Source organism: Echeneis naucrates, chromosome 16 (genome assembly GCF_900963305.1).
Source record: "Echeneis naucrates chromosome 16, fEcheNa1.1, whole genome shotgun sequence".
Lineage (NCBI taxonomy): Eukaryota > Metazoa > Chordata > Actinopteri > Carangiformes > Echeneidae > Echeneis > Echeneis naucrates.
In genome coordinates, this window is record NC_042526.1 from 11,917,068 (window position 1) to 11,935,466 (window position 18,399).

At 42.9% G+C, this 18,399-nt stretch overlaps 1 protein-coding gene across 2 annotated transcripts in view; it reads left to right on the top strand.

Annotated features, from left to right (window-relative positions):
- Positions 1 to 18,399, top strand: part of igf1ra (insulin-like growth factor 1a receptor) — a 75,584-nt gene that overhangs the window by 51,171 nt on the left and 6,014 nt on the right. The window contains exons 3-20 of one of the 2 annotated variants that reach the window (XM_029522754.1): positions 2,264 to 2,564; positions 3,464 to 3,600; positions 4,219 to 4,363; positions 5,046 to 5,254; positions 5,429 to 5,555; positions 6,137 to 6,372; positions 6,509 to 6,676; positions 7,004 to 7,217; positions 10,459 to 10,742; positions 11,186 to 11,325; positions 11,837 to 12,002; positions 12,122 to 12,224; positions 12,441 to 12,511; positions 12,599 to 12,828; positions 13,457 to 13,561; positions 13,830 to 13,989; positions 14,245 to 14,374; positions 16,178 to 16,312. In XM_029522754.1, the coding sequence (XP_029378614.1) occupies positions 2,264 to 2,564; positions 3,464 to 3,600; positions 4,219 to 4,363; positions 5,046 to 5,254; positions 5,429 to 5,555; positions 6,137 to 6,372; positions 6,509 to 6,676; positions 7,004 to 7,217; positions 10,459 to 10,742; positions 11,186 to 11,325; positions 11,837 to 12,002; positions 12,122 to 12,224; positions 12,441 to 12,511; positions 12,599 to 12,828; positions 13,457 to 13,561; positions 13,830 to 13,989; positions 14,245 to 14,374; positions 16,178 to 16,312 (3,061 nt within the window). Of the gene's footprint in view, positions 1 to 2,263; positions 2,565 to 3,463; positions 3,601 to 4,218; positions 4,364 to 5,045; positions 5,255 to 5,428; positions 5,556 to 6,136; positions 6,373 to 6,508; positions 6,677 to 7,003; positions 7,218 to 10,458; positions 10,743 to 11,185; positions 11,326 to 11,836; positions 12,003 to 12,121; positions 12,225 to 12,440; positions 12,512 to 12,598; positions 12,829 to 13,456; positions 13,562 to 13,829; positions 13,990 to 14,244; positions 14,379 to 16,177; positions 16,313 to 18,399 lie in introns of those variants that run through there. The other variant, XM_029522755.1, reaches the window with a different exon arrangement.

Genomic DNA, 18,399 nt, shown 5'->3' on the forward strand with positions numbered 1-18,399 from the left:
AGAAAGAATGACAAGTATTTGAGAAAATGTCAGGACTGCAACTGGAGTTTGGCACAGCATTGTGGGTGTATGTGTGTTTCCTCTGCAGCATTTCTGTAGTGCACCGTCACACTCTTAACCTACACAGATGTTTTGTAAAGCAACATGAAATATTCATTAGGAGATTAGCTCAGCAGCCGGCTTCATTTTCTTGTGAACCAGCGATGCGCCGACACCCGCTTTTAATTTAAAAGCAAATAAACAAGCAGAGCTCCTTTCCTCTTTCTCTCTGGCACATACAAATACTCACATACCGACATGCATGTGCACACATCACAAGCTCATTCTTCAGCATGTGTATTCCTTTCTTTTCTAACTGTGTGTGTGTGTGTGTGTGTGTGTGTGAGTGATGCAGATATCTTGAATTATGACACTGCTGACATGGAAGTCACATGTGGAGTATCACAGTCATTCAAATTATAAAGGCACACATGGAAGTGGTGAAATTAGTGTTTTTAGTGTACGTTTTTCTGGCTTTGTGTGTCTGTTACTGTGTGCACATTTCCTTCCAGCTCTGGCTTTGCACCAGGAGGCGGTTGCTAGGGAACCAGGAGTGCTGTGCCTCTTATTTCAGTTCAGTTCAGCTTTATTGCCCCTGTGGGGAAATTTGTCTTGCAGCAATAACAAAGAAAACAAAAATAAATAGTAAACACTTAAAGCTTCCATATATAAACAACACAGGGACGTGGGGGGGCACGTCTTTCCTCCATGCACACATATATGCAGAAATAATATGCAGAAAAGACTTTTTTTTTGTCAATAATGATGACGGATTTATTATGTTCGACATTTCCCCTGAAGAAACATGAACTCTTGACTCAGTCTTTCCCAGAGCAGCTCTTTATCCAGACAGAGACCCCTCAAACAATTATTAGCAGAAAACTGCTTGTTACCAGACATTTTACGATCATTCATCCAGCTCCACACAGACTCCGAGTGGATTTTCTGTGGAGTGGAATCATCTAAAACTAGGACACCTTTGCCTGAAGTATTTCAAGGTTATTTAGCAGTAGGAATTCTCTGCTTTTTCCCAAGTGCTTCTCTATCAGTATGCTACAAAAGAAAAAAAAAACCTCTCATTTGTCACTTCCATGTGGTTTGTAGACTAAAGTGTAAGAGCGGCGAGTTTGTAAAGCTATAAGCAAGATCTGATCTGTCCCACTGCCTGAATGTGCCTTTTGTCTATCAGTATCAAACTTTGGATTTGGAGAGATAATGCTGATACAGTCGTAGGCATTTGGAGGTCTTTCAGGATTAGATAATTTGTCATATCTCTGGCCCAAGCAATGGGAAAGTGAACTGTTTTATTGATAACACATTGTTTGGCATCATTGGTTCCTCATCCTATAAAGAACGAGGAGCCTTTAGCATGTGCTCAAGCTTAATTTGAGACACGCCACACACTCATTTCTCTGATGATTTCTCCCTCAGCCTGTAAAGATGTTCAGCAATTCTCTCTTGGAAGATGAACTGATAGTGGCAGTGAGTTTTGTTAGAGGTGCAATTATCTTCTGTTCCTTCTGTTCCATTTTACCAAACTACTGATGTTATTAAAGAATATATAGGTTGTCTTTTTATATGAACTGTAAACATTAACTCTTCAATTTTTTTATGGATCTGGATATAAGCTGTTGTTAGCTTTGGTTGAAAAACACACACAAAAAGGTAAATATCAGTGTGAGAGCATTTAATCAGGTCTGTCTCTGTTTCCTGTGCTTGCAAAGGTAGTGTCCAGTTTTGAGCAGCACTGTCAAGGAGGTATTAGTTCAACTAGATGTTTATCAATGAAGTCATAGAATTGTCTTAAACTGGAATGCATTGTGTTGGAGATGCTTTTCCTCATCATATTTACAAACACAGGGGGAGGAAGAATATTAGAAACAAATGTCAGTGTAATTCAGCCCAGTGCATCACCATTACTGACTAAAATTTCAATAATAAACAGAGCTGAATGAACATCTTCTAGAAGGTTTTCCCAAAAGATAAACATTAGGAGTTTCATATTGAAAATATATGTGACAGTGTTGTGGATTGTGTAAGATTGTATTCATGTATCTAATAAAATGGCCAGGGAGTGTAGCCACTGTGTGCACGCAAAAATAACTTAATAATAACTTTTATCCATATTGACTTTAACTTTGTTAGCGGGCTGTTATAATAGCTCAGCAGTGCAGACGGGGCTCCTAAAGCTGACCTCTTCCCGATCTTTCTCTGTCTTCTCCAGTATGTCCAGATCACTGCAAACTTGCGTGCACAGACAAGGGGGAGTGCTGCCACAGCCAGTGCCTGGGCAGCTGCACTGAACCCAACAATGACATGGCCTGCTTCGCCTGCCTCCACTATTTCCACGAGGACCGCTGTGTTCCCGACTGTCCCCCGGGCACCTACAAGTTTGAGGGCTGGCGCTGCATCACCATGGAGCTTTGCTCTCAAGTACACTTGCCCAGTGACACTCACTTCGTCATCCATGCGGGTGAATGTATGCCCGACTGCCCCTCTGGCTTCACACGCAACGAGACTAATCGGTAAAGATGTACCCTTCACTTCTAGTTTGGGTCTGATTTGGAAATACTAGTCCAGATCACGCAGTGTGTAGAAACTATAAAGATGAGCTCCTTAGAATGAATTATTTCATATTAAGTCTAAAAACTTTTCAAGGCTAAGCTAACTTTAATATGCTGTAATTTATTTTTATAGTGGATAATAACATGATACATGAGAAAGGGGGAGATAAACAAATAGTTTTGTTTATCTCCTGGCTAATTTATTTGTGAATAGGTAGTTTTTCTTCAGTACTCAGGTGCTAAAGTTGCTTATGTTTGCCATTTACTTGCGCATAATTACTTAATTTTCATGGAGTATCGATGGTGTGAACTTCACCTGGCCCAGCCTCTCACACGTTGCTTTTCTTTAAGTAGGCCACAGAGTTAGAAGTGCTACAGCTTAAGAACATGTTGGAATGATAATAACTCGAATATAGAAAGAGTGAACTGATAGAGATTAATACTCAAATGGTTTAAATAGAGGCCAAATGTCAACTTTGCTTTGCTCAAGATTAACTTACAACAAAAACGAAAACTTTGTAGGCAGCCTTCCTCCCTGTTTTGTCGCATCAATTCCCAAACACTCCATTCAGGCTTTTTGCTGCTGTAGATTTGTTGGCCATTCCATTGCTGCAGGTCTCAAAGGTCAATACAGTGAGTCTCCTTCTCACACAGCAGAGTTCAGATGAGGGCCCCTTAAAAGATTATATTCTCCATATCACATAGTGAATTTATTTGCCTGAATCCTTTGGAATGTTTGGGAGCTTGGGGAGAAGATGATTTCAGGGTGAGGTAGGAAAGCTTGCATGAGATTTTATTTATTACTTATTTTTTTCCAATGTTTCTCTCCTGCCTCTTCCCTATACGTCTGCCTCTGACAGCATGTTATGCAGTGACTGCAATGGCCTGTGTGATAAAGTCTGTACATCACCTGTCATCGACTCTGTGGATGCTGCTCAGTCCCTGAAGGACTGCACTGTCATCATGGGCAATCTGGACATCAACATTCGCCGTGGAAGTGAGTGAAGCACGGGGCTTTTCACACCGCATGTAGAGAATATTTTAAAGAGTAAACGAGTTTAGCAAATCCCAGTAGTCTGCTCCAAGGAATTCTAGAGGACTAAACTACATCAGACACAACTAAGCAGATTAAACACACTAGTGGTTCTCTGCTTTGAAGCTGTTATTCCAATAAAGTCAAATATTTAACTCGGCTACAATCTGCCACTCTAACGCCATAATGATTCTATACTGATTTCAGTACTACATTGTCCACACTCAACTGCCTTGTAAATATTATGATGCCTGAGGCAGATAAAGTACAAGAGTCTGGCAGTCTAAACTGCTAGGATGCACATGAGAGCTGCAGAATCAACATTACATCTGCTTCCTGTGATCTTCACATTAAACAATAATGCCGTATATTTGCTCTGTCGACAAGGTGGCTCTCAAGCTAATCTCCACATATGATAAAGCTTATACAATTTAGTGCTTGTTGGGAAATTTGCATCAGCAGCAGTAGCAGTAGGGGTCCCTGTGGGTTTTTAAATGTGCTGTTATGTGCTGTTTTGCCTTATAAGCTGCAATGCATTTTTATGTGCGTGTGTGTTTGTGTGTGATTATCTCTTGTCCCCAGATAACATAGCGTCTGAGCTGGAGAGCTTCATGGGATTGATCCAGACAGTGACGGGCTATGTGAAGATTCGACACTCCCACGCACTTGGCTCGCTGTCCTTTCTCAAGAGCCTGCGTTACATCAATGGGCAGGAACTCATCGACAAGTATGGCTCGGCTGCGCTGTTTGTCTGCAGCTTTTTGGTCTGTGAATGTGTGCAGGGACTGAAGGAATGAGAAGGACACTGGCAAAGCAGGGAGGCTACCTCAGCATATCACTGGAGTTGCATAAACATGAATTGATGAAACTAATAATGATTCCTGAGGTCGTGGCAAGATAAGTCAGTGTGGCTGCTGATCTGCATGAGAAGTCTCAGGTCCACGTCTCTACTGGGGTATCAGCAGCACTCTTAGATATGAGGGAAAGTTTTTCGGTAATGGCCAAAGGGGTCATGGGAAAGCCCGTTGCTCTTCTTGTTGTCGTTTCTCCCAGGGTTGAGTTTCACTCAGAGGAATGCTGTTGAGGATGGCAGACATTCCCTTAACTGTGGAGGTGCTCTGCTCTGTTACTTGGACAGCTAGAGAGTGCTAGCTAGACACAGTTTCTATTTCATGTCCTCTTCACAAACCCACCCTTACTGTCAGGGAGATGGACAAACCTGAGTTCAGTCATGTGTATTTCTGTTAGTGTTTAACGCTGCCACCACGTGGCAAGAAAAAACTCCTTTTGAACATGATTTCTTCATAACTTCAGGTTCCATGAGTCATACTCAGAAAACAACTTCAACATCTTTAAAAAAAAAACGATAATGAGATGGTTGTAACTTACTCTTTTTCTTCTTTTATTAGCATGTATTCTTTCTCGGCCATCAACAACCAGCACTTGCAGTACCTGTGGGATTGGAGTCAGCACAACCTGACTATTCGGGCTGGACGTCTTTTCTTCCGTCTAAACCCCAAACTCTGCATGTCTGAGATTCACACCATGTGGGAGAAGACAGGAATAACTGTGAAGCCAGAGCAGGGTGATTTCCGTAACAACGGCGAAAGAGCCAGTTGTGAGTATAGTTGCATGAGCATTTACACATTCAACATTGCATTTTTGCAGGATCCTGAGAAAAACCTGTTCCTGTTTTTATTCCTTTGCCTATTACTGTGCTTGAGCATTAAAGGAGCTACCATGAAATGCATACACTGCATGTCTCATTGAGCATGATGTCCTTTCAAAACAGGTGAAAGCCATACCTTGATGTTTAAGTATAATGGCACAACAAGCAATACGATCAATCTGACCTGGGAGCGCTACCGGCCTCCAGAGTATGGAGACCTTATTAGCTTCATTGTCTACTACAAGGAGTCGTGAGTAACAGCTCAATATTCTGTAACACTGTCACACTATAAAATTCACTTGACATTGAGAATGATTATATATCTTAAAATCTTCTGCGTAGGACATATGATATCAAGAACCTAATGTTTCCAAAGTAAAAAAAGACTCCACTCAAAATCAGTTACATTTACATTTACATTTAAAAATTAGCTGGCTGTGTGCTCTACTTACTGCCAGTCATTTTCTTATGTTAATGTTATAAGCTTTTGGATTAATTTCCTGAATTTGAGTCTCTCCAATTTCGGGGGGCTGATAGAAGAATTTAACAAAAGTAAAGCAACCAAACAATTTACCTGCTTCTTGTTTGAGATAAAATTCTCCCAACTGGACCAAAGTGAAACAAAATGTCTCCCTCGAAGAGATGTAGTCATTAAAAGTTTTATCATGAGTAATGTAGAATAGGCAACTGGCTGAAAGATATACAGAAATTGGCTGTAAAGTTGGAGTATATCCTCAAATGTGACCTGGAATCTGTTTTACTTTTCTTTTTTTTACTAGATTAACGTTAACATTTTTTGTGAACGTTGGACTCGTTTCGTTTCTTTGCCAGGCCTTTCCAGAACATCACAGAGTTTGACGGCCAGGATGGCTGCGGCTCAAACAGCTGGTACATGGTGGATGTGGATTTGCCTCAGGCTAAAAACGATGACCCAAAAGTCACTCTTGCGCATCTCAAACCCTGGACCCAGTATGCTATTTTTGTGAAGGCCATCACCCTGCAGGTGGAGGACAAACACATTAGCGGTGCAAAGAGCGATATAATCTATATTCGCACACGCCCATCATGTAAGTCTGAGAATCTGTTCACATCAGTTCTGTGGCTGGCCATTGTTCCCAATTAATTAAGAGTGATTAAGACTTTGCATTCACTACAGGTTGATACATTTTAGCATAACACAACTTGGCTTTGACCTCATTGCAGTGCCATCCGTGCCTAAAGATGCCCGTGCATTTGCCAACTCCTCGACTAAGCTGTTGGTGAAGTGGTCACCTCCGGTCTTTCCCAATGGCAATCTGACCTACTACCTGGTCCGCTGGCAGCAACAGCCTGAGGACAGGGAGCTCTACCAACATAACTACTGCTCTAAAGGTCTGCATCCCTTATTCTACAAAACAAGCACTATTTTTACTGTCTTTTACTTTCCCATTGCTTGCTGTCATGAAATCAATAGTTAGATTTTAGGTTATAAGCTTATTTGATTTCTTGATGAGCATTAAAACTGCTCTCATGTGTATTTGTTAAATAATTGCGTGAGCTGTAGCTTCTTACTTGGATATAGACATAAAAGGGATTGCTCTTATGATAAAGTGAATTAGTGTTAAAATGTTTAAATCAATCTTTTAATTTTGAAACATAACTGTGGAAAAAACTAAGGCTCTGCCCGTCAGTGAACACTTTTGGTTTTCCCTGAAACAGAACTGAAGATCAGAATCCCAATCCGGATCCCGGCAGTAGGGCTCACTGACATGGAAGAGAACACCAAGCCAACCAAGTCAGACCTGGCGGGGCCAGACAAGGGCCTGTGCTGTGCTTGCCAGAAGACGCCTGAGGAGAAGGATCGGGAGAAGGATGAGCGCGTCTTTTTAAAGATATTCGAAAACTTCCTTCACAATGCCATCTTCCTGCCGAGGTATAGTAAGCCACAGATGGTGAAGCAATATCAGCCTCACAGTGATCTCCTTAAACTGTTTACAGCTCCTGCTCTGTGCCTCCTTTCATTGTGGAGATGGCCATCAAAGAGCTGAACTTGTTTGCCAAAGTGAGGAATGGGGTGGCTCCTCTGTGAAGCTGACAGGATCTGAGCATGGGGCCATCGGTGAACCGTACAGGGGCTGAACCAGCCTGCTGGGCTTGGTCCTTTTGTCGGGAAGTGCAGATGAGAAGACATGCTGAGCAGGATCCAAAGCCTTCTTAGCACTCTTGCGGCTCTCTGTTGCCGAGGCAACGATGGCACGGGGGATGTTAGGACCTAGCAGGCAGCAATTTAGGCAACACAAACAAACCCAGGAGAGAGATGTGATTAAGGAGTCCGAAGGGCCTAGTTTGGCTGCACACTCGCACACTAGCTGCTTAGCCTTTTGTTCCCCGCAATAGGGACTGACATTTGGGTTGTGTTATCATTTAACTTGCTCGTGGCTATGGATGTTTAACAGTTTCAAATACTACAGCTCCCTTTGTCTCCCACCCTTCTATACTCTAATGTAGACAGTAAGAAGCAATCCAAGTGTAACTCGTACAACACATCACCATGAAATAGACACCTTTGATGTACTTGCTGCCCCTCACTAAGGAAACAACAGGTTTCTTATGAATCCATATTTCTAAATAATGCTGCCAAACCTCCAAAGTTCATTCATTCAGTGTTAGAGTGCCCTTCTTTCTTCTTTCACAGTTCTCTTGTGGATTTGGATCAATATGTCTTTGGAGGGAGAATAATACCACATAGCTTTCTATTGTAATTGAACTCATATCTGACCCTCTCCTCTCCTCCTCCTTGCTTTCTGGCTGTGTTGATTTGTTATACTATAGCTGTCTAGGAAACAGGCGGGTGGCAGGTCCCAGGCCTGCAGCGAATGGCTCAGCCTGTGTAAGCACAGTCTCCACTGAAACAGAGCCAGCATTATTACAAACCACTCAAGGGAAAGGCCTCGAAAATCGGGGAGGTTTTTTCAAAAGTTCAGGGTTTTGACCACGGGTGAGGGGAAAGAGGGGCGGGTGAAAACAGAAACAGAAAGAAGAGGAAATGTTTTCCATTCTGTCCCTCTCCACTCAGCACTCCACTCTCCTCCTCCCCTTGCATGCTCTCTTTGTCTGAGACTTTTTTTTTTCTTCTTCTTTTTTTCTGTAGCAAGACAGCTGCCAGGAAATGTACAGTGAATCCATCTGGAATTTAAATGAATGAGGGAAGAGTCCCATCAGTGCTAAAATACAAACAAAAAGTAAGGGAGGTCGACTAATTTACTTGAGAAGAGGAGGGTGGCTGCACAAAGAGGACGGCTGTCAGTATCTGTTAAGGAGACTTTGTGATACGATCCAAAAACCTGTTATCAGCTTATTTCCTAAAATCTCCTCCTACTGAAACTCATGACTAATGCTGTTACCTCGTCTTTGGTAAAGTCCAAAGACTGCGGCCTCTTCTGTGAGCCTGATATGTGTTGCCGCAGTCAGGGTCAGGCACAAATAACGTGTCCTAGTAGCCACAGACTGAATGTGTAGACGCGGCTTTCGTTTCTGGATTCCACTGAGTGAAGGTAAACCTTTTTTTTTAGCGGGTGAGGTCAGGACACTAACTGTAGTAACTCACTTGTTATAAGGTCAGGCCTCAGTCAGCTGAGGAGCGGTCTCACAATGTTCAGACTGCCCTGCTAGACGTAACACTTTTACAGCATGTGCAAAAATTAGACCCTCAACTTCTCCCCCTTCTGTCCACGCTGCCTCCCTCTCATTCTGTCACTTTAATAAAGGATAGTGCAAGGTTTACAAGTCAGTGTGAATCCCACTCATGCATCCTGGGCTTTACTTTCCTGCCAGTTTTCATATGTTTTTGATTTATTGTCAGTAGTAACTGTTTTAGAGTGCTGGACTCTGGATAGCACTGCCCCAGCTATGACTGCCAGGGAAGAATTTTAACGTGTCAGTGTGACTCTTCTTTCCCACGGATCCATCTGTGTCTGGACACTCCTCCTGTTTGTGATGGTCTGCTCAGACACATACGATGCTTGACTTCACATTTGCTCTTAGTTTAGTGTTTAATTACTCTTGGTGCTGTTGAAAGGATTAGCAGACTGACAGAAAAGTAATCAGTATCAGTGTGAAACTCTTTTTACAAACCCAAAATGCCAAACAGCCGAAGCATTTGTAACTTCTCATTGTCCTGTGAGATAGTAAACAGAATGTCTCTGGCTTCTGGACCAATGATGGGCATTTTTGACTATTTTTTGGAAGTCTAGAGACCAAACATTGAAGAATTTGCAGTTATGTCTATAATTAAAAGAGTTTCATCCAGTAATTTCTGGTGTACCTTTGGAGTCCTGTGCTTTATTTTCTTTTGTTTGAGATGAGTGGTGTAAGCTGTAAAGAAAGCATAGCCACCTGTTTTATGTGGTCCTCATACACTTCCAAATGTCTAAAGATTTTTCACAGTTGAGCTCCACACACTGCTCATCACCTGTTTCAGCTGCTGTCAGTACACTCGCTCAGAGCTGGGGCTCTGGTTCTGTCTGTCTCAGCGGACGACCCAGCAGGTTTCACAGGTCACTGTTAAAGGTTCATCCAGCCAAGCAGCCCTGTGCCTCTGCTGCTGCTGCAGTCACAGCTGTCACTAGCTGCTTGTTCACAGTAATGATGATGTCCAGCTCCAGGCGCCTCTGCACTATGAGACCAAGTGTCCACTCGCCACTGTGCCGTCCGTTTGACTGTTAAAAACAGATTATACTTTTTACATTATAGATTCAATGAATGGAGAAACCATATTTCAGCTTTGTGTACTCATATTATTCATCTGGATAAGCTGGACCGCAGCGTTGGTTCAGGCTTTTATTTCCTTTCTGTTGAAAAATGTCCCTGTCACTGCTTTTTTTTTCCCCGTTTTTATACTTTTTCTCTGTCTGTCCACCTCACTATGATCTGTCTGACCTCATCCTTCTGCACAACCCCACAGGGAGTACTTCTCAGCATCTGGAAACATTGGGAAACACACACACACACTTCATCCTGTCCAGCAAGCTGCTTAAGCTTTGTGGAAAATGCTTTTGGGATTTATAGGGCTACAGTTATTTGTTACAATATCTTTTCCACTACATCTTTTTGTCTTGTATTGTCATAATAGCACCCACTGTATCTAAATCAACCTGATGTAATATGTTTTTCAGACCTCAAGACCGTCGACGCAGAGATGTTTTTGGTGTGGCTAACAACACACTGCTTAATGAGGGCGTTGGTAGAGGGAACACCAGCCTTGGCTCCGGGAACAGCACAGATAACGTTCCTCCTGTTAAAGAGTACCCGTTCTTAGAGGCGAAGAGCACAACAGAATATTTAGAGATCACCAACCTGCGGCCCTTCACAGTCTACCGCATTGACATCCATGCCTGCAATGAGGAGGTGGGGCACTGCAGCGCTGGTGCATTTGTCTTCTCCAGGACTAAACCTGCAGGTGAGTCACTGACCTGGATACTTTCTGTGATTGGAAAAAAGGGCACAGTGTGCTCTAACTCATTCATTCATTCATCTTCTACCGCTTATCCGTTTCCGGGTTGCGGGGGGTCCTGGAGCCAATCCCAGCTCACATTGGTGGAGGGTGGGGTACACCGTGGACAGGCCACCAGTCCATCACAGGGCTGACACACACAGACCAACAGCCACTCACACTCAAACTCAGACCTACGGACCATTACGGCCACCATTTAACCCAAACATTATGTACCCATGCAGACACAGGGAGAACATGCAAACAGGCCCAGAACCTGCGACCTTGTTGTTGAGAGGCAAACAGTGCTAACCACTATGTCGCTGTGCTACCCGTGCTGTAACTCCCTCAGTGAAAATAAAATACAAACAATTCCTTATTTGAAATCATTATGTATCTGTGTTTCCCAGACAAAGCAGATGACATTCCTGGAAAGGTGAACTATGAGAAGAGTGACAAAGAGGGTTGTGTGGTGCTGCACTGGCCAGAGCCCAGCATGCCCAATGGACTCATCCTGATGTATGAGATCAAGTTCCGTCTCGGTAATGAGGTGAGTCAGGCTGGGTCTAACGTAAGTCGCCTCAGTCCCCTCAGTCATGTTTTAAGATGTGTGAGGAATAGGCTTGCTTCTAAAGAATATACATATAGCAAACATACTACTTGGTGATAATCAGTTTTTTTCTCCCTATAGATAAATTATGTATCTGAGGAAAAAAATTTGTCTTATTATGAACGATAATTCTCAGTAAATATTCACTGGACGACTCAAAGCTGCACATTACTTGTATCATATGTTGCACATTGGACCAGAATAAGCTGCAAACTAGTTGTGATTTCGCTAAATCGCATGCAAATGAACATGTCTTGAACTTTACACATGAATTATTCTGCACAATAAAACCTCATGAAATGATAATAAGCTAAACGTATTTTGAAGCAGAGGGGGTCTCAGAACAGAAATATCCTTGACATGTGGCCAGCAACTTAGTTTTTTACCCTTTACTGGACTTGTGTCTTAACTGTCCTGTAAACAGTAACCGCTCTGTGTTTATTTATTTCAGCCTGAGAAACCAGAGTGTGTGTCACAGCAGCAATACCGTGAGTATAAAGGAGCTCGGCTGACCAACCTGGGTTCAGGAAACTACTCTGCCCGGGTGCGCGCCACTTCACTAGCAGGCAACGGCTCCTGGACGGAAGGCGTCTTCTTCTATGTGCCTCCACCCATACGTAATGCAACGTTTCTCGCTCATTAAATAATGTTTTTTCCCATGAATAAGTGACAGTAAACGAGACATGCCACTGCTTGTCAGTGCTAATCCCTTTCATTTCTCTGTTCTGTCTGACAGGAGACAATGATGTTGCGTTTTATTTGGTCATCATAATTCCTGTCTTGGTGACAGTTTTCATTGCCAGCCTCACCACGATTCTCTTCTTTGTCAACAAAAAGAGGCAAGTCTCTTCATGAACCAGATTACTGCTAATTATGCTGTTCTACCTTGCTCTGCTCATGAAACTTTAACAACTGGTGCAACTTTAATTAGACTTAATCGGTGTTGTCTTCATAAACATTCCTCTGTGGTAAAGACCACACTTCATACAGAGTATGACATAATTTTAACAATCAGAGTTGCCTGCTGATTAACTGAGCTGTGTTTGTGTTCACAGGAATAGCGACAGATTGGGAAATGGAGTCCTCTATGCGTCTGTCAACCCAGAGTACGTCAGTGCTGCTGAAAGTAAGAATATCAAATATCTTCAATTTTCGCTGTTACGTTGCTGTGTGGCTCCTCGATGTTGACCCGCCATCCACTGTTTTGTGTCAGTGTATGTCCCGGATGAGTGGGAGGTGGCAAGGGAGAAGATTACTATTTACAGAGAGCTTGGCCAGGGCTCCTTCGGCATGGTGTACGAAGGCATCGCCAAGGGGGTGGTCAAAGACGAACCTGAGACACGAGTGGCTATCAAGACGGTCAACGAGTCCGCCAGCATGAGGGAGCGCATCGAGTTTTTAAACGAAGCCTCCGTCATGAAGGAATTCAACTGTCACCATGTGGTACGAGGGACAGCCTGAAATAAATACACATTAATCACCACAGTATGGCGTAAAATAACCCAACACCACGTTTTAAGATGGTACTTTTAACCAGCATAGTTTTTTAAAATAATGTGTGCAAGTGTGAGAAGGAGACCAGGAGGTCAGCAGGTCACGAGTGCTGAGTGCGGTTGTCTTTACAGCCTGAGGCAGAGTGCAGCCTCCTGGAGATGGAGTACATTTCTCTCATCAGCTTGATCACAGCCTCATTAACTAAGTTAAATGGATGTGTTCAAGATTTTCCCTTTGGAAAGCTGCTATTACAACCTCTTTTTTTAATCAAGTCTGGTTGCCAAAAAACTAAACACTCAATTATTAAATTCAATTTGAATAATTTAAAAAGGAGTGGATTTCAATATTCAATTTTAAAAGATCTAATGCAACCACTTAAATACGTTTTTGCTCATCACCCAGAGTTGGGAATGTAGACATTTTTCTCATTTGCTGCTCATTTTCAACAGTAGCCTATATACAGTAACATATACCTGCTCTTTAAACGGGTTTTCCCGTAGGTCCTATGTAGTGTGGGTACAATGTGGAAATTCAGGTTCTTCACATCTGACATGTGCTGTCCTGTGCTTTGTTGCAGGTTCGGCTGCTGGGTGTGGTCTCGCAGGGGCAGCCGACCTTGGTGATTATGGAGCTGATGACACGAGGTGATCTCAAGAGCCACCTGCGCTCTCTGCGCAAAGAAGTAAGCAGATTTCACAAGCGCGTGCATACACACACAGCTTTATAAGTGATACAGTCTCTTAGAAGAAAAGGTGATGGTCTTACATTCACACACCCTGCCCCTCTTTTCTGTCCCAGTCTTTCTTCAACGCTCTTTTGCACCTTTCTATATGAGCATTCATCCCACAATTTTGAGTGCTGATCTGCCGAGAGCAGAGAAATGTGAGACGGACACAGTGCTTTATTGTGCTCTTTACCCTCTCACCTCGGCTCCTCTGGCTTTACCACAGAATGTCACCAGCCAGGTCCTACCCCCGCTCAAGAAGATGATCCAGATGGCAGGGGAAATTGCTGACGGCATGGCGTACCTAAATGCCAACAAATTTGTCCACAGAGATCTGGCTGCCAGGAACTGCATGGTAGCAGAAGACTTCACTGTGAAGATTGGAGGTAAGTCAAGTTAATATGATGCCTTCAGCCTCCCTCGGTTGCTCAATGCTGGATTCAATCTACTGGCCTCAAAAATAAGTGTTTGGATTTCAGTGAGTGCCTGAAGCAGTGGAGTCTTAATGGAGATGGACAGAGGGAGGGAGGGCAGGGGGAGGTGAGGGGAATGGATGAGCTCTCAGGAGCTTCCTCTCCCACACAGAATGAGTGATATTCAGTGGCTTCCCCAACCTCTGTTTTCTTTTTCTTTTTTTTTAGATTTTGGCATGACCAGAGATATTTATGAGACAGATTACTACCGAAAGGGAGGGAAGGGCTTGCTGCCTGTCCGCTGGATGTCTCCAGAGTCGCTGAAAGATGGCGTGTTCACTACAATGTCTGATGTCTGGTAGGACAACATCACTCTTACACTCATGCACACAAACACACATACAAAGCCTGTATTGTACATGTGTAAACCTGCCTTAATCCTGGGATCTTGCAAAATATTCCAAAAATGCTGTGTGTCTCTGAGCATGTAGAGATTTCAGTTCATGCTGTGGAGTAAAAAAACGTATCCATCACTTTGCAGCCATTTTAATAGTTCGAACATGCATATCCTGTCAGGAGAAAACCAGCAAAAATCTTTTGGTTTCCAGCTGCTTCTACGGAAATTCCTCACTCTGTGACAGAGCAGTATAGAACAAGACCACTCTGTTTTTTATTCCAGCTTTTGGTGAAATGATATTGTTCTCAAGAAATACAACTGTTTACTAGCTCCCTTGCAAGTTTTTGTTTCCCAATTCAAAGTGTCCCATGGGCCAGTCCCTAAGAATGAGCTTAAACTGCTCCAGATGTTCTTAAATGAGAGGTTGCAGTGCCAGCACAAAACCCACCTCCACATTCGTTTACTATTATCTTTCTCTTTGAAGTTGAGCAGATGAAGCTTATTGTAAGACGAACCTTTTCTTGGCTCCGTAGGACTCGATGAGTAGGTACCCTTTATTTTGTTGATTGGGAAAAGCTGTCTGGCTGAGGCTTTGTCTGTCAGTGTAGGTTTTACGCAGTGTTGTAATAAGGCTGTTTTAACGACTGTTGAGTTTGCACTCAGAACTTGTGCCACTGGTGAAAATATGACTGTTTTTCATTGTCGGAGTTATCCAGTTGCCAGGTAAAACTTAAAGACGTTTACTTGACTGATTAACTAATTCAGTGAATCAAAAAAAATTATCACTAAGCAATTATATTGTGATCCATTGAGCTGAACGCTGCTACACAGCTTTGACTCTTCCTTATATTTATTTCTAAATCATCACATTTTTAGGTTTTAAATGCAGTTACGTGCATCTGCTGAGGGTAGGTTTTCCTTTATACCGTCCTCCAACATTTCAAACTGAGTAAATGTTGACAGGTTAGACTTGGTCTGAATATGATATTTCAGTTAGCAGCCTATTTTTACTCCGGATGAGGAAAGATTAAAGCAGGCTTTACGGAGTAGTCAGTAAATTTTTATTAAAAAACCCACACTAGCATTTACATAAGGTCAATTTGGTAGTGATGGATTTTTAGGTTGCTTGGGGACAACAAAATAAGCTCTAAACACAACATTATAATAATATTACCTAGCCTGCCGGCCTGTAGTGAACTGTGGTGTGAGGTGACAGCTTTTTCTGACAATACATATTGTCATTTGGCACAATCTTGCATCGTCAAAGTTATTCTGCTTGGTTGTTTGCTGTTTATTTTTGCTTGATAATAAAGATTACAAATTTAGTCTGGCCCCAAAGTTGCAGGTTTGAGTGCAACAACAGTACTAAAGTGGAATTCACTACAATAAACGAATATTATCTTATGCAAGAATGTGAAGCTCAAAGAAACCACTGGCTGCCTGAAAGGTCAATAAGGTGAAATATGAAGTTAATAATGAAGTTAATAATATTCAAGTGTACCTAATAATGATCCACGGACAAAGACATCATTGATAAAGTCAATAGATGTAAATGACTGTCTGTGGGATTCTTTTGTGAGTTTGATCCTACAAATGCTAAGAGTGCTTTGTATTTGGTTCCAGGGGAGGAAATGTCGAACACACTAGTTGGCTCCTATTTTAAGTTGAAATATTTATTTAGAAAGAAAAAAAAGAAGCTTGTTTTTGATTACCATCAGATAAAAGCCAAAAATGTTCATATATTTTATAAAATTTTCATCCCAGGTCATTTGGCGTTGTGCTGTGGGAAATTGCCACCTTAGCAGAGCAGCCTTACCAGGGCATGTCCAACGAGCAAGTGCTGCGCTTCGTCATGGAGGGAGGACTCCTGGACAAACCTGACAACTGCCCTGACATGCTGTGAGTCTCTTTGTGTCTGTGATCCATAACTGTGCATACCGCCAATTTCATCCCCTTCAGGTTCAGGTTGGAATATATTGTTTTATCCTCAAGTGCCGTCACCTTGCACAGCCCTATTAATATTTTGCCCTGTGTCTATTTTAATTTGTGGTGCTAAGTGTGTGGGACCGTGTGATATGTGTGCTAAGGTAGAGCCAAGATGGGACCTGATATTAACATCACAGGTTAAATGTGGTCTGTTGACAACATGACTTCAGTGTTCAGCTGGCAGTGAGAAGTCACCTCGCTCGTCAGCCTCAGCCCAAAGAAGGATGCCCCGACACGTGTTGGAGAGATGTCCTCTTTGCTGCTGCTGCATGCAGGCATGAGCAGGAAGATGGTGTTTGTCAGCAAAGAGAGTGAGAGCAGCGGAATGAATTCATTAATGTATTTATAATTCATTACTGAATCACCCTGGCTGTTGGAGAAGAGAAAGCACTGCACTACCTGCTTGTCGGCGTGAAGCGCCGCATATATGCATTTCTCCACTCCCCCTCTGACCTCAATAAGAAGGTATTCTGCTCCCTCCCCTCCCACTCTTCATGGCTGACCTCACCTTAGAAAGCGAGTGTGAGCAACAAAAAAAAAAAAAAAAGGAGGGCCAAGTGTTGTGCAGACACAAACCTCTGGTTTCTATGGCAGCCTGGCTGATTTGTCCTGATTGCAGGAGTGTGTGGATTATGTTACAGAGGTGGTGGGGTCGCCTCCTGGTATCTGAGCTACGTGGGGTAGTCAGGCTGCTGCTGATGCTTGTAGCCTCTGGTGTAGTAACTTCATGGAGCTTTCCAGAAAATTGCTGAAATGTAGCGAAGCCAGAAGTCTGAAACAAAGACTGAATAGAAAGACAGAAGAAGAGGAAGAGGGCTGAATAATACAGAGGGATGAGTCACATTTGGAGAGCTTTGAATGTCTCCTCCTTGTACTGTTTCCCATGATCAGGTAGCTCTGGGTCACTGATTGGATTTCCCATGTTTCTGTCTACAGTTCCCCTCAACAAAAGTGCATTCTTTCTCGCAGAGTTGGGCAAAAAAGGAAACACGAACTCTGTGATCGCATTTAGCGTGACGATTTATTGTGGAATACTTAGTATCAGTTACAACGCTGTTATGGATAAATGCTTCACCACACTGGAGATGTCGGATGTGTGAAGTTTTGCATTCGTTGTTGCAAAACTGACATTCCAGTTTAGGTTTATTAACATCCGCCATTGATGAGCAGAGACTCCTCTGAACTCACAGTTGGCCTTAAAGCTAGTCTGCTTTTGATTTTATTTGACTGTTTCAAGGACTTTTTGAATGTGTGTGTGGAAATTGTTTTCAAAAAGCCTAAGCGCCTCCAAACCTCATCTTGATGCACAATTTTAAAACAAACATAACTTGATATCCGCTTACAATGCTCACAATGTATTGTCGGGGAAGGGATTTTACTCCAGCAACAGAGGTTGGGGTTTGACTTTGAGGAGATATCTGTACACCAACAGCACAGTCACCTCGTGTTGCACTTTGATCTGTTACACATTGCAAACGTCACTGACAACAGGTCACACATGAGTGAATTAGTTTAATGGCAATAGCGTGTGCCTGTGTGCCATGATTGGCAGGATGCTGACAAGAAGTCAGGATTTACTGCTGTGTTTGTTTTCTAAATTTGCATCAACATGCCTCATGCAAAGCAACAGATGGCGGGGGAAGTGTTTTCAGCAGGCAGGGCTCTGCAGACAGGTTACTCTGGAGCGTCGGCCTGGCTCCAAGCATTACTCGTTGTTTCATGGGACGTCTCTGCTGCCTGGGTTTGGACATCTGATCGTCATATTTAAGACACTTGCGGCACTGCTGAAAAACAAGCCAAAGCCCCCTGCTGTTTGAGAGTGCGAAGCGAGGCACGTGCTTACACATAATTCCTCTGCGTGGAGAGTAGCTGGCATCCAGCTGCAGAGGCTGTTGTACACTGCAAAGAGACCGCTGGGAGCGAGAGAAAACAAGAGAGGGAACACCAAAAGTGAACGACAGACAACTGAGGTGTTTATGTCAGCAGGGCTCAGAGTATTC